The 16,215-nt window shown below is 34.3% G+C and overlaps 1 protein-coding gene across 1 annotated transcript; it reads right to left on the bottom strand.

Moving 5' to 3' along the window:
- Window positions 1–5,189: 5,189 nt before the first annotated feature.
- Window positions 5,190–15,821, bottom strand: LOC311275848 (uncharacterized protein). The gene is made up of 8 exons (XM_084385114.1): window positions 15,790–15,821; window positions 10,427–10,699; window positions 10,131–10,238; window positions 9,614–9,655; window positions 9,205–9,243; window positions 8,934–8,963; window positions 7,919–8,014; window positions 5,190–5,535 (listed from the first exon to the last, which is right to left on the bottom strand). The coding sequence occupies exons 2-7, from the start codon at window positions 10,452–10,454 to the stop codon at window positions 7,923–7,925; spliced, it is 339 nt and encodes a 112-aa protein (XP_084241240.1). The 5' UTR covers window positions 10,455–10,699; window positions 15,790–15,821; the 3' UTR covers window positions 5,190–5,535; window positions 7,919–7,922.
- Window positions 15,822–16,215: the final 394 nt, after the last annotated feature.

The raw sequence follows: 16,215 nt of genomic DNA, 5'->3' as shown, positions 1-16,215 counted from the left end.
TCTTTCCGAAACATTGCAGCTGTCATCAACCCTTAAAGGGTTCGATGAGGCCACATCCACAGATATGAGATTAATCCTGTTTGTTTTCCATGGTTCATGCAATATTAAATTAGGCACAGAAGGTTTGGTTAATTTTAATTTAGGATTTTATTTGTTTTTGCTTCAGGGTTTTTTCATTTTTTCTTTACACATTATATTATCAGCATAACAATTTGACTGAAAACAGTTGTGAATTAGAATAATTAAATATAATATTGCATAAAATAATGTCAAGATATGACATTGAAGATATTTAACTTTAAAATGGATAAACAGGAGTGAGTCATCACATCAAAATATTCACATCAACAATTTTGTTTATGCACACAGAACTGTCAGCAGCTCACATATTCACACACATGACACGTCTAGTGTGATGATCCTGATCTTCTACTTATGTAACAGTTTTTCTGAATCACCTGTCCAGAAGTCCCGTGTGTGCTGTGAGTCCTGGCTTCAGTTTGATCAGCAGTCTTTCAGATAATCTCTAGATCTCCATCCATTCAGAGAAAAGATTAACATCTCCAATCTGAACAAACACACACAACATTAACTCAACTGTGGTATCGGTATCATTCCCTTCTAAACTTACACAGCCAAAAATGGATGACTAAAATAGGAAATACATTTTATGGCATATTTCTGTGGTGTACATTTTATACACCTCTTAAAGGAGAACTCCGGTCAATTTTAACATTGAGCTCATTTTTTTGTACAATTGGAGTGCTGTCAATACAGAGAACAACGACAAAAATCGGTGTTGCCTACACCGAGTTATTCTATTTTTAAAATTTGCACCCTATTGACTTCAATGGGGCAAGTAGTAAGCCTGCTTTTTAGCCTCTTAACATCCTTTAAGTGTCATTACAAGTGCACAGAAAATGTGAGTGATTCCTTCCGAGTGAACACGAGTGGATCTGACTGCAGTAGATGTTAGAGATATTAATAAAAATGAAGTTAATTCAGCCAGCGCTCATACCTTTGTTTACATCCTGTTTTCGGTGGAAGGCCATAGTAATCGATTGTCGAGTTCACGCGCGTGATCATAGGTACTAAACCTATGCGCGTGAACTCGACAATCGATTACTATGGCCTTCCACCGAAAACAGGATGTAAACAAAGGTATGAGCGCTGGCTGAATTAACTTCATTTTTATTAATATCTCTAACATCTACTGCAGTCAGATCCACTCGTGTTCACTCGGAAGGAATCACTCACATTTTCTGTGCACTTGTAATGACACTTAAAGGATGTTAAGAGGCTAAAAAGCAGGCTTACTACTTGCCCCATTGAAGTCAATAGGGTGCAAATTTTAAAAATAGAATAACTCGGTGTAGGCAACACCGATTTTTGTCGTTGTTCTCTGTATTGACAGCACTCCAAATGTACAAAAAAATGAGCTCAATGTTAAAATTGACCGGAGTTCTCCTTTAAAAACAAATCACAATGTGCCACCCCTTATGAAAAGACAATATATTTCCATATATATCAATGATCAATATATTAAATGGTTTAACAGTATATTTTAAAATATACGGTATAATATATTGTGTTAATATATTACAATATGTTGAATAATACATAAGGAATTGCCGCTTTTCGTATGTTGAAAAATGTAACAATATATTTATTAATATATCATACTTTTATATTCAGTAATACACTTCATAATATATAGATGTATATATGATCAGATATGGTACTTCATGTGTAATATATTGCAGATATATTTACTCATGTAGCATTAACATATAGAGAAATATATAATGTAATAGCATATTTGTTATTTTTCTAATTATTTGCATTATAAAATGTTTCATATTTTCAAGCTTGTTAACAAAAGCACAAGCACACCTGCATGTACTAAAATATTTTAGAGACTATCACTGTGTTGAGGAGTGCACAGCCATTACTTTTAAAATATAGTAATTATAGTCTTAATGTTTGTCAGCCAATCGTCAACCGAACCACATAGGCTCTACTCTTTAGCACAATGGTGACCCCAAAAACTCACACAGAAAACCTTTTAAATTCCAAAATAATAGAACATTAAACACTAACAGATCTCCCCCTATATTATTATTGAGCAAAACACATTAAATAACACTTCATTTTAACATCTGCTCTCCTTTAACAGTCAGAAGCAAAGCTAGAAATCTGGAAATCTGTTGTAACTCATTCCGTGAACGTGTGTGTATATATGTGTGTGTGTGTGTGTGTGTGTGTGTGTGTGTGTGTGTGTGTGTGTGTGTGTGTGTGTGTGTGTGTGTGTGTGTGTGTGTGTGTGTGTGTGTGTGTGTGTGTGTGTGTGTGTGTGTGTGTGTGTGTGTGTGTGTGTGTGTGTGAACATACACAGCAAAAACTCCAGTGCTAAATGAACTCTCCTGGGAGTTTATTTGACCACACTGTGGAGTGTTAAAGTGTTAAAATATGACTGTAATAATACAGATAATTAAGTGATTAATAGACTCCTGATGTTAACAAGCAGAATCACTGAAGACGAAAATCTAAATGTTAAGTCACCATTATGGTAGTCAGTGTTTGCTTTAGTTGGGCTCTTGACCCTTAAACTATTAACATTAGATTTTGTTTGGCTGTTGTAACTTTGTTATAACTACCAGATGATCACTAAACTCATTCAGAGCCTTATCTCTGACTTAGAGTTATATTGTTGATTACAGCATCACAGTAATTCTACAGCATAATATCTAGAATTTTCTAAATAATCTAAAGAATTTCTTAAGTGTTGTTCTGATTAAAAAAATAATAAAAAATGTCTTTGTTTTAGACATCAAGAATCAGTGTATGAATCTCAACAATGGGGACAAACAGGATATTCAATCAGGAAAAGGAAATTACTAAGACAATTCAGATCATAATTTATTCATACCGCAATGCATGATGGGAGCCATGAATGAGTTTTGATTGGTGGCACCCAGAATGCACTGCAACATGCTTTATTATTGTCACCATTGTTAAGATTCACAGGCTGATTATTGATGTCTGTGTGTCTAAATAAAATAGTTTTTCAAAGTCTTTTGATCAGAACAACTTTTCAGAGATCTTCTGGATTATGTTGAAAATACTGAAAATAGGATAATGCAGACTCACAGGACTGCTGTAAGAAACAAGGTAAACTTAATTCTCTAAATGAGTTTAGTGTAGTGATGACAGTCTAACTCTCATGTCCACTATCTAGCCGGGATAATTTAGATGCAGCCTTGGCACTTCACCAGGTGAGGTCATGGTTACTGAAGCTTCGAGTAATGAACCCATTTTCAAAACAATTCTTCTAAGTGGTTCATCGCTTCACCAAAGCTTAATTTGCCCATCACTAGTTTCACGAGTTCACATCTACATATAATTAGTACAATAAGTTTATGTGTATTTGGCGTGCTGTCCGGGGAGAGGGCTCCGAGCTCGGAGTTAGGCCTGAACCCAGAGTACTCCCCCCAGTTGGTAAGTGTAGATGGAACTGGAAGTGAGGAGATGGGGTGGAGGAGGGATGCTGACAAACTTTCAATGAACAGAGATAGGTCTGCTGTGAATTTATACTCTGTCATTGAGTTGATTGAGTTGAGTTGATACTGATTAATCTCCAGCTGTGCATAATTTGGTTAATTATCTGAACCTGCTCCTCCCGAACTTTGTTAATAAAACATCATTTAGTGTTTCCGATCACAACATGATGATTACGTCAAAACACAACCAACACCATCAGATCATCTTTTCACTTTGTCCATCTGGCTGTTATAACTCAGTTATAGCAGCCAAGCAAATTCTAAAGTTAAAAATGTAAGGGTCAAGAGCCCAACTAAAGCAAACACAGATCACCATAATGGTGACTTAAACTTGTGATTTTTCTCCTTCAGTAATTCTGCTTGTTAACATCAGCTGTCTTCAATAATGCTCAATCATCACTATTAATCACTTAATTATCTCATTAACTTTAACACTGCTTCAGTGTTAATTTAACACTCTTGAGTGTGGAGTCAAATAAACTTCTAGGAGAGCTTTTGCTGTGAAAATGTAAAATTCTAATTTTAATGATACATCACAATGAAAAATAATTAGTGTTTGCAAGGCAGGTATGACTATTACTTGTACTTGAACAAAAACAATAGAGCCATATTGTCATGGTAGCCTACGCCGTAGAGAAGCGTACGACGCAGGAGATGAGAAACCAAAATAGTCTTTATTAATGTATGTACAATAAAAAGATTGTTGCAAAAGTATTTCCAACTTCTTTTTATTTCTAACAAAGCACGAAAAAGAACTTCGCCGTGAGTTTAGGGGCATTTAATCACGTTAAGTCTCTTTAAATTTACATGTGCACGAGTGCGAGCACGAGTGCGAGCACGAGCAATAGCACGAGCTGGCTGCAGTTCACTTAACGGCAACCAGTGTCGCTAATAACAAGGGTTTATGAGTTCTACATAAAGCCCCTTTAAAAGAACCATTTATTTTACTTGGTATGAAGAACATTTTAATAATATAATGAAACCTTTTACTATAAAGAACGTTTTGTGGAATGGATTTTTACAATTATTTTTAAGCATAGCAACCACTCATGTCACCATAGTAGGCTACAGAGACCCTAAAGGGACATGATGGTTGGAAAATAGGGCATAGGAGAAAAAAAAAAAAAATCTTTCAATACTTTTGCGTTCTCTTTCAAAAGGTTTGCATTCCCCTTAGAAACTTTGTGTTGTTTTGCGAGCAAAATATATTTTTTGCTCCCATTTTTTTCTATCACCATGTCCCTTTAGGGCTCTGTAGACTTACATCACATGCACAGTAACTCTAGTTTATTACTGTGTAGCATCACAAGTTACATTACAGACCCCGTGAGGAGGCATGGAGATAAAAAAAAAGGAAGGAAAATGTTCCCCAGATACACTTTATGTTCTCTCTCAAAACTATTGTGTTCCACTAAGAAACTTTGCGTTCGCTCGCAAAAGCACTGACATATAGTTTTTCCTCCCATCTCCCATTTTTTATCATCACCATCTACCTTTAGGGGCACTGTATTAACAAATCAATGAAAATGAGATATGAATGATGGATGTATATTCAGCACACACCACATATTTAGTAGGCTATTTTTCATAGATATGTGGCAGTAGAAAGCACACAACAAAGGAGATTATAAAATACACAGTCTTTAATAACAAACTCTAGAAGAACCGTCACAATTACGTTTGACACAAACAATAAGCGACAAAAGACTGAACAGAAAAGGGAGTATAAATACACAGTAAATGAGGACACTAAACAGGAACAGCTGGACAAGGATTAACTAATTAGAAACAACAGTGACTAATTAGAACTAATACAGACATGACAGAAACAACTAAACAGAACATGATTGTGACAGTATTGATAATAATGAGATTAATAAACAGTTGAGGCCCTAATCTGCTGTCCATGCAGGTGGGGCTTGAAAATATATTCATACAATTTGTTATGGGCCATATTTGTAAGAATCCTCAGAATCTAAAAGACACATATATTTGATGATTTGTTCAAATATGGACCACCGAAGACATTCGTTTCATTACAATTTGGCATTTAAAAAATATATTAATTATGTTCAGAAAGTAGGCCTAAATAAGCACTTGCTTCATTGTAAATACAGATCATCAGCAAGGAGTCTTTGACTTGATCCCAAATATACTGAATTCAAACAATCAAGAGTTTTCCAATTAAAAGTAGCTAGCGCCACCATGTGGCAAGAATAGAAATAGCACAATGTTCATTTGGGTTTTATCAAATAGAAGAGAATTTAACCATCACATGTAAGTATTATTGCACACCTGCATGCATAATATATGCATAACATGCATAAATTGACATGCTCAAGTAATGAGTAAACTTAATTAAGATCATGAACTTACATTGTAAGTAGCCTATAGCCTTGTGGACATTTATTATCCAAATTTAGTTTAATTGAATCACCTACACAGAATATTTGACATATATTTCCTTTGGACTCGTTTATTGAATAAAACTGTGTCAACTACGATAAGTCTGTGAAATGACCATCTTGTTGCATTGCAGCCTGTTTTTGTATTATCATCAATTTCAGATTAACCCACCCCTAAACTTCAAAATTCAAAACCTCTTTCCATGTCATATGGCTTTTCATCTAACTGAGAAAATCTTGGCCAGAATCAATAGAAATCAGAATTCATATGACTTAATAATGATTAAGTCAAAATGTGATACCACAACAATTAATACAGACATGATTGCACACACACTTTCAGATTTCTATTACACTACATTTTCAACAAATTTCCAAATAATTAATTTCTGAATATGCTAATTCTGATCCTATTAGAAATCATCAGATGATCACTGAAGTAGAGATCCTTATAGATGATCAGATCCTTCTCATAATCCTTGTTTTATTCACAACTTGTAGTAATTTTACAGAATTATAAACAAAAATTAAAATACTGCATGGAGACAATTACTTAAAGGTATAGGATAGCAATGTTTTTCATGAACACTTTTAGTTATACTGGGTGAAACTCTCTTCACATCCTGATAGCAATCAATAATAGAAGTGGTCTAAATATAATTTTTTTTACAGATATCTACTGTGGAAGTGTCAATACCAAAACTGTTTGTCCAATCATTGCATTCAGTCCGAATGCAATGAGTGTTGTTGATAATGGGATTAATGTGATGCCAGTTGACCCCTGTGTTTCCCAACACAGGTGCAGGTGGGACTTTAAAATGTCATCATAACATTTGTTATGGACCATATTTTTTAGAATTCTAAGAATCTAAAAGTTAACATTTGATGATTTATTAACATATGGAATACTGACAATATATACAATCTTTTTACAATGTTAAAAAAATATATATATATCAGACCTTTATAACCAATTGCTTCATTGTAAATAGATGATCAGCGAGGACAGCAAATACACTGGATTAAAACGATCACGACTTAACTGATTAAAAGTAAGTAGTTAGCGCCACCGTCTGGCAAGAATAGAAATTACACAATGTTGGACTTTCCCATGGTTGACACAAACATTCATTTGAGTTTTATAAAACAGAATCAAATAGAGTATGTTATGTATATTTTACCATCACATTTAGGTATTGTTCAATACATGCATGATGAAAACATTTACACGCTCCAAGTTAACTAACTTAAGATCGTAAACTTGCATTAAGTATTGCCTCGATGATATTTAGTACAAAAATGTAGTTTGTAATCGAATCACCTTCAATATTGTACATATTTCCTTTGGACTCGTTTATTAAAAAACATTGCATCAACTGTGATGAAATTGTGCTATTATGTAAATGAGTATCTTGTTGCATTGCATAGCTTTTTGTATTTTTGCTTTTTGTTTTAGAAGTCAAACTTAAAGGCATGTTGGTCAGATGGCTTTTCAGCTAATTGAGATGTTCCTGGCCAGGATAAGCTGTAAATAGAATTTATGACTTCATTATAATGAATTTAAAATGTGAAACCACAACAATTAACACAGAAATTGTAGCTCACTCATTTTCAGATTTATACATCAAATGCTTAATATGACTATCGCACTGAATCATTTAACATATTTCCAAATAAGTCATTTCTAAGGATTGTTAATTATTATCTCATTAGAAATCATCACAGATGATCAATGGTTCAGTGGAGATTTTACAACAATCAGGATCTAAACTAACACATGGATAAAGTTTCTCTTTAAAAGACTGGACAGATGTGTGACCACTGCTAAATCCCAATCAGTTTGCTTCATCACATGCACTTCATAGTAAAATACACCCTGGCCTGGGGAACATCCATCAATCGTCACCATAAAGATAATTTTCATAAAATTTGTAATTTTGCCTCCATATTTACCTTCTTATGGTGCTGTGTTGTCATTTATCACTTCTTCCTCGTCTTCAGGCCCAGTGAGACATGAATTAGCTGAATCGGCATCCAGAGTCACATTCACTGTTGAAATAAACTGCTTCACAAATGGTTCTGCTCAGAGAACATTAATGTCCCTCTCTACAGAGAGTTAAAATAACTCTGAATCAGAGTTGAAGTTAATGAGATACTTAAGTGATTAATTAAGTGATGATTGGTCATTAGAGATGAACACCCGCTGTCAACAAGCAGAATCACTGAAGGAAAGAGAAACAAGAAGAACAGAAAAAAGAAACACAAGAACTACAACTGACTTCCACCACAGCCTTAGATGAAATCAAATGAAGACAAAATACATTAAATCTGTGAATATCTCAGCAGAGGAGGATTAAACAACTCCACACACAGCATTACCAGCTTCACTTATTACTAACCAGACTGACTTTATTTCTGAAATACATTTACAGAAGTTCTTATTGAGAATTAACAGAGGTTTAGATGTTGACGATTTATTGAAAATGATTGGTCATCATTATGGTGATCAGTGTTTCCTTTCGTTGGGCAGTTTGACTCTTGACTTTTTTTGTGAGTTTGTGGTTTTTGTAACAGTTTTTACCAAAAGACATAATTTGTTGCAAAGAAAGACAGAAAAAAGATGGTCAGGTGATATAGTTTTCAACAAGAAAAAGTAGAATAATTAATTTATCTGGTTAATAGATGTTAAAAGACTATATTCACTAACAATACTCTCTTGCAACAGATCGGACATTCTGAATTTTGATTTTTAAAATACATTATGGGGATATATATATATATATATATTTAAGACACAGACATCAATAATCAGCATATGAATCTCAACAATGGTGACATGCTTCATGCCACTATGCATGCTGGGAGCCACAATAGATAAAACTCATGGCTCCCAGGATGCATTGCAGCATGAAACTTTACTATCTCATTAACTTTAACTCTGATTCAGAGTTGTTGTTTTTTTACTCACCCATGTCTGTTTCCAAATCTGTGATCATCACTAAAAACAGAAAGAAAGTATGAAGTTAGGGTCCATAACAGAATTCATCAATAATGAGATACATTTTTAATATTAGTCACCACTTGAAGTCCAGCAAAAAACAAAAACAGTTTACATCTCACAAAAATCAGAGTGAATTGTATTCATATGAATTCAATTCATATATGCACTGCATTAATTAATTGTTTTGCAGTATAGTAATGTATTCATAATTTAATAAAACCATATAAAACAAATTCACCTTTTGGTATCTTCTGACTCTGTAAAAGTTCGTCAAGTTCTAAAGAAAGTTCAGAATAAAGCAAGAGAAAAGAACATTTAAACAATATAATTTTTGATAAACAATACTGAAAATATTAAATATAAATTATTATAATTGAGATGTGTTTATTATAGAATGTATTGTCATTGCACACATGCACATCTAGTAACTAAATAATTTAAATACACATGCATATACAATGTAAACATTTTATCTAAATTGCCATAAAATCAAATCTATCTCATTTCCTTTATAAATAAATAGACAGTGTGTATTATTTGTTTTCCAGACCAAAGCATAGTTTAGAATTAATTAAGGGAAAATCCATAGCTAAGTCTGTAGATGATTTTAATGTATGACGTGGAGGCACACTCGACGCAAAACTGACCATGTTTTATTCTCCTGTTCTCAGTCTGTAGTTGATCGTGTTCTGAAAAAAAAAAAAAAAACTTAATAAAGACAAGAGAAAACATGCATCATTAAATAGAAAACAACACAATGGGAGCTTGTTTCCGCCAAGATAAAAAAAGGGTAACAAATAAAATCTCTAATAAAAAAAAGATAATTGCGACTTTTTATCATTAAAGTCTATAGACTTTTTCGTGCAACTTTGACTTTCTGATAGAATTGCAAGATATAAACTCAGAATTGCGAGATTTATAAATGGAATAAAGCGATAAAATCAAACAATATTACATTAAATTGCAGCTTTAGGCTATATCTCGCAATTTAAAAAATGCGAGTTTATATGCTATATGCTTTTGAGAAATGCAGCCCTGGTCACCAAATAATGATCTAAGTCTAAGATACAGTATACACTTTCCCTTATGTGACAATACTACTTATTAGTTATTCTGTGGATGAAAAGAGACTTTAAATGAATAATGAAATAATAACTCAAATACCTCTGTATTTATGAAGGAACACAGTTAACAGTATTCCAGCAAAACCACTGATCACAACTATAACTGAAAACAGGATGGCTGCTGTCCTCCAAAGATTAAACATGCTACCTGTAAAACAAAACAGTGACTTTCAATGAGCACTTTGTGTCCAGTCAAACATTTATTTTTGCTTGATTCAAAATGGTTAATAATGTAAACAATGATACATTTGTAATGCACTGAATTGATAATCAGTTTTTCTATCCAACTCTATCAAATAACCATAAATTGCACACCAAAAGTATCAGCACACTTACTTGAGCTGATGATCAGTGTCTCCAGCATTTGATGCTTCAGTTTGACTCTGCAGTGAATCTTGCCACTGTGATAAACAATGATGGTGTGTTTGACACTGAATCTGTCTGTGTTTCTGTGCGTCTCTGTAGTTTCTGAACTCAAACTGACTCCTTCACTGTCCAGCCACTCAAGATCAGGTTCAGGATACCAACCTTCAGATTCACACTGTAGATGAAGCCCTCCTGAACGATCAAACCCGTCTACAGTGATCACTGGAGGACGTCCTACAACAACTACAGATCAACAGGCAGAACATTAATTGAGTGAACATGTTTTTTGCCTATAAGCCTGTTATTGTTTGTTGACAAGAACAACAAACAATATCACACTCTAAAAATTCATTTTAATGGGTTATTTTTCGTTAATTTTACCTAGGTGCTGGGTAGTTTTTATGCAACTCAGCTGCTGGGTCAATTTAGTATGATCACACAACCAGTGCTGGGGCAGTGTAACCCAAGGTTGGGTCTGTGCCAAACCGGTTAAAACTGGATCAATTTGACCAACAGTCATTTTGTGTTCTGTTCTAAGAGAAAACATCCTGACGAGAATACAAATACAGGATCTGCAGGTCCCAGTACTTCATACTGCTCTGTTACAAGAGATAAAAAGCAGAACTAAACTGCATGTCATAAAAGTTTTGTGTTCTACAAATTTACAAAATTAAATTTTAAAATACTCTCAATATATTACATGTTTTGCATCCCATGTGATAATCCTGCACTAGAAACAACACAAGACACACTTTTCAATCACATTACTGTAAGCGTCTCCTTCCACACTTCAGCTCTGCGTTCGCTCAGCTAAGGATTCATTCACTTCAATAAGCTAAAATCTTGGCTTACAACACTGCTTTTTGCACTTTTATGGATTGGATTATTTGTCACATGGCTTTTTGTAATATTAGATTTTTTTCATGAAGTCTAGTTTTCTACATGCATGTGTTTCGGTCTGCTGTTTCTGCAATATATGAAAACAATTCGATGTACATTTGTTTGTTTATTTGGTAAGTATCCATATAATAAGGATAATTTACAATGAACCAGTAATAATTGCAAAATTATTCCAGTCGGGCAATGACCAGCTCAGTGTACATTGTCCCATACATAAGTTACTTATGAAATCTACTTCCCTCTTTCTTTTACACATGAACACAACACTTCAAATAATTACCTGATCTTGAATCTGCAGCTCCACTAATAATCAGGAGGGTCAAACAAATGAACTTCATCTCTGAAGGACATGGATGCTAAAAGAAAGCGTGTATTATGCCAGAAAACACAAAATGCTGTGTTCACATGCATATGTTTTTTTTATGTTAGCTACACCCAGAAAATCTAAATTTAGAAAATCTTAGTTAATCTATGTACCTAACTAACCTTTTAAAAATGTTCTTACCTTTATCTCAACACTGTTCTCAGGAGTGTGAATAAATAAGATATGAGAGATCACACAGAGTTTGTTCCTGGTTTGGTTTTACTTTCTCATATCACTAAACAACTTAAGTGATAACACAGTCCCTCCCTCATAGCCTACTCCCACATGGAAATAACCTATATAAACATATATGTTTTAATATAGGTTTTGAATATATGTGACATATATAAATTTGGCCGTTTTCCTATATTATATGCACATATATGCACATATATGTTCACCTATATATGCACCTATATATGCGTGCATATATGCACCTATATGTTCACCTACTATGAAGTTATGTATAAAAATGCATTAAGTACATAAATTAAAATACAAAGTTTGTATATTATTTACAGTTTTAATTTTTGCATTTCAAATTTCACAACTTTAACCAATCTCTAATTAAGTACTTAATAATAGCAAATGTACAGTCAATGTCTGTTAAATTAACTAAACATAAGTACAGAATACCTGCACATTTACTAAAACTCACTTTAACCCCCACATGCTTAATAATCTGTAAGGACAACATATTGAATAGATGCAGATTTCTGCAGTTACAGTATACCTTCTTTTCTTTGTTTTCTAATTTCACAGAAAAAATCTGTAAAATATTACTTTGTAAAAATACAGACAAGTTCCTTTTAAAAAAACGTAAAATTGATGTAAAACCAAAATACAAGCAATTACCTGTAAATTTAATAGTGGACCTTAAATTACAGTAAATATCTGTAAAATAACAGGCATTCACTATAATGACAAAATGGTAAAATCCTGTAAAAAAAAAAATACAGACCATTACCTGTAAAATTACACTTTTTTTTACAGTGTAGGCAACATAAATAAAAGCCCAAAATGTAGAAATGTACATTATTTATTTACTTAACAACAATCAAATAGTACAAGAACAAAAATAAGACAAAAACCTGAACAGAAAAAAATATATCTTTTTGATCTTCTCAGCTCTGTGAGCTTCGAATTGATAGATGTGCCTATCAGAGCTAGGCATCATGTATGACAGTTGCCAAAGTGAGATATGAGCTACAAAATGACCATCCTGCCATGAGCTATTAGGAGGCATATCTTGTATGTACATATAGGGCTTATATGTGGATATAAAGAAGCAATACAGGAGACCTATATGGCCTGTATATGCACATATATGCACCTCAGTTTTGCCTATATGTGGCATATATACGCATATATGCAGCATATATATTATCATATATGTGCATATATGTGCATATATCCACATATAGGTTCTTTCCATGTGGGCTAGGCCTACTTAATAACCCGGGCTTCTGAAATCAACGTCTTCAGGCTTTGACTGTATAACTTGCATTTGTGGAGGGGTGTGATTTAACTGTTAGGGGCGTTCCAAACAAAAGTGTACATCAAAATCCCTTCATGAAGGACCCATCCACAAGTCCATTAGCAAACGCTAACTAATGACCAATTCGTACGAATTTTTACGAGTGAGTAAAATGTGGCTGAGAGCATAAATAATCAGGAGAACTAACAAGATAATTATCAGAACAGGTGAATGGGATAATTAATGAAACATATTGGGAAGCTGAGTCAGACGGTACCCAGCAAACACAGAACGTTGGCACAACGTAGCCAACCTTCTAACAACGTTTTAACAACATGGCCAAAAGGTTGCTATAACTACGTTGTGTGGTGAAGTTGTTACAGCGTTGTCACAATGTTGACATTAAACCATTGTTCAGGGCCATTGCTTAAGGTTGTGCCTAGGGTGTCTGGACGACCGCACTGGACTACATAATGTACTCGTCACTGCCTTGAAGCGGGAAAATCAGCCTTTTAAATTCCAACCACCTGTTGTTGGGCTCATTGTGTTCTCATTCATCATCGAGCAAGGATACGTGAGTATTGCGTTTAGCCTACCTCAGCTATCAAACACAACCTACAGCTTTAATTTCTAATGTGATTAATGAAGCATTGCTCGCACTGTTTAGTTTTTCGTTTGATTTTTCCGCTATTTAGTCTCATTCGTTTCTTTGCTCCTCTGGATTTGTGGAGATGTTTCCCCGGTGAGGCGGTGACACCTGCTCGGCTACTGGCCGCCATACAGACCCGGTTTTGTTCATTAAATGTTCTGATCTGCCTTTGCTTTTCATGTTTTATTTATTATACTTAAAATAAATGTGTAGGGGGAGACCGGGGATGGTTGTAACAATTTTGACCTTTCTGTCTATAGCTTGAAGTACTTTGAAGTCAGTGTGTTCAAAATGTGATCCAAACTAGTTACAAGTGTCTGCTATTAAATGACATAGCTATTATCTTTGCAACACAAACAGAAAATGCATGGTTTAGTTTCAAACACGAGGAGTGAAACGTTACAATTCACCCCATAGTCTGGGTTAGTTGTAACATACCCTGGGGTGAGATGTAACATTATGATATCCACCGGGGTGATATGTAACATAATGAAATAAGGATTTTGACAAAAAAAATATTTTGAAAGGTTTTTATTCAAAACTGACTTTTCAATATAACTGATGTGTGTGTCACTCTCAATCATAGTAATTGACCATTATAACTTGAACACAAACATTGTTTGTTTGTAAGCATGTTTGTTACTGCCAGTGTTAGTTTTGGCCATAATAAAATGTAACACTTGAACATTGTGTGTGTGTGTGTGTGTGTGTGTGTGTGCGCGTGTGTGTGTGTGACTCTGTTGTTTCTCTGTCATAGTAATTGACCATAATAAAATGAACTTGAACATTCTATTTGTGTAAGCATGGTTGTTACTGTAAGTCTATAGTATTGGCCATAATACAATTTTGTTTCATTGTTGTTACAACTAACCCAGAGTCTTGTTGTTACAACTAACCCAGAGTCATGTAGCCATGAACTAGCTCACCTTACAGCTAACAGGCAAAACATTAGCACTAACAACTTGCATGGAAAATATCTACACAGACACACAATAAACATAATAAAAGTTTGAGGAGTTTAACTACAAAGCAGAAATTCCCATAACAAAAACAAAAAAAGTAAAAAAAGTAACTTTCTTATCTCAAAATTGTTTTTTCCACTCTAACATGTGCTGTGTCTGCCACAGGGCTCTACTTTATCACATGTGGAATAAGAACTAAACTGAGGATGTGCAAAGTGAATCAGGTGATTTGTAACTAGTTCCTGATTGGACAGATTGGAATTGTTACAACTGACCCGTGTTACAACCATCCCCGGTCTCCCCCTATTCGTTTATTTATTTATTTTTATTTTTTTTCCCACAAATGTATGACTTTTGGAAGTGCAATTTGATTATATGCAATTTTAATAAAGTTGAATTAACGAAACCTTCTGTCATTTTTACTCCTTAAAGTGTAGGCTACACTTGCAGGTGTTGATAGCCCCATTAAATAATATAGATAAACAATAAACGATAAAAAGTATATAATTATCTAACAAAATACACCATATAAAAATATTGTCAGAACGTCGTCTCTCAGTTGCTGAATGTCGCGCAACAACGTAGCTACAGCCCTGTTACGTCTTACAATTCTACGTTGTTACAATGTTGCGAGCACGTATACAGCGACGTTGCCATAGCAGAAATGCAACGTGCCAGAGACGTTGCCACAACGTAAATGTGTTTGCTGGGTATATAGGTCCACAGGCATGATACAACCAGAAACATATAAAACACAGAGCGTACATGTTACATCATGATGCTTTTTATTCATTATCGGGTCCAGCTCAAAACATTATTGCGAGTAGAGCCTATATCTCGTAAAGACATTCAAGTGTATAGTCAAGGGTTCACCCAAGGGTTCACCCAGTGTTCACAGTCACCTCGTCATCTCCGCTATAAGAGCACACACCTCAGTCACTCTTTCTCTGGCCTCGAATGTGGATGTTACCTGATACTCACCTGAACACCTGAATGATAGTTCCTGTGATACTTTATATTAATCTATTACTTACCTTCATTGACATTTACCATAACCTGTCAAAAAAACATCTATTTGGGTCTGGTTTGTCCTGACAGGGTAATTTTATGTTGCCTTAAGACTTTGCTTAAACTATTGAAGTGACTTATGTAAACAAATATAAATTATATGGGCCAGATCAGTTTTCCACATGTGCCAGATGTGGGCCTGATCTGGAACGTCACAATGTTGCTATGTGGGTACATGCGGTATCTGATAACATACATCTATGAAGTGTATTACTAAATATGAAATTACACACATTATAATATATTGTAACACATAAGTAATGTTAGAACATTATCCCTAAACATTCTTATAAAGTTTTTAGCAGGAAGGTTTCCAGTGGGCACTGGACATGGAAAGCT

This window comes from Rutilus rutilus (genome assembly GCF_951802725.1).
Source record: "Rutilus rutilus genome assembly, chromosome: 1".
Classification (NCBI taxonomy): domain Eukaryota; kingdom Metazoa; phylum Chordata; class Actinopteri; order Cypriniformes; family Leuciscidae; genus Rutilus; species Rutilus rutilus.
The sequence above is the reverse complement of the archived record's forward strand: the minus strand, read 5'-3'. Positions and strand labels throughout refer to the sequence as shown.

Excerpts from the sequence above, each read along its gene's own strand:
- LOC311275848 (XM_084385114.1), bottom strand. The coding sequence starts at position 10,454 with ATGCTGGAGACACTGATCATCAGCTCAA. Across the intron at positions 8,964-9,204 it reads GAGTCAGAAGATACCAAAAG|TGATGATCACAGATTTGGAA; the intron begins GTGAATTTGTTT and ends TTCTGTTTTTAG. Across the intron at positions 8,015-8,933 it reads AGATTTGGAAACAGACATGG|TGAATGTGACTCTGGATGCC; the intron begins GTGAGTAAAAAA and ends TTATTTCAACAG.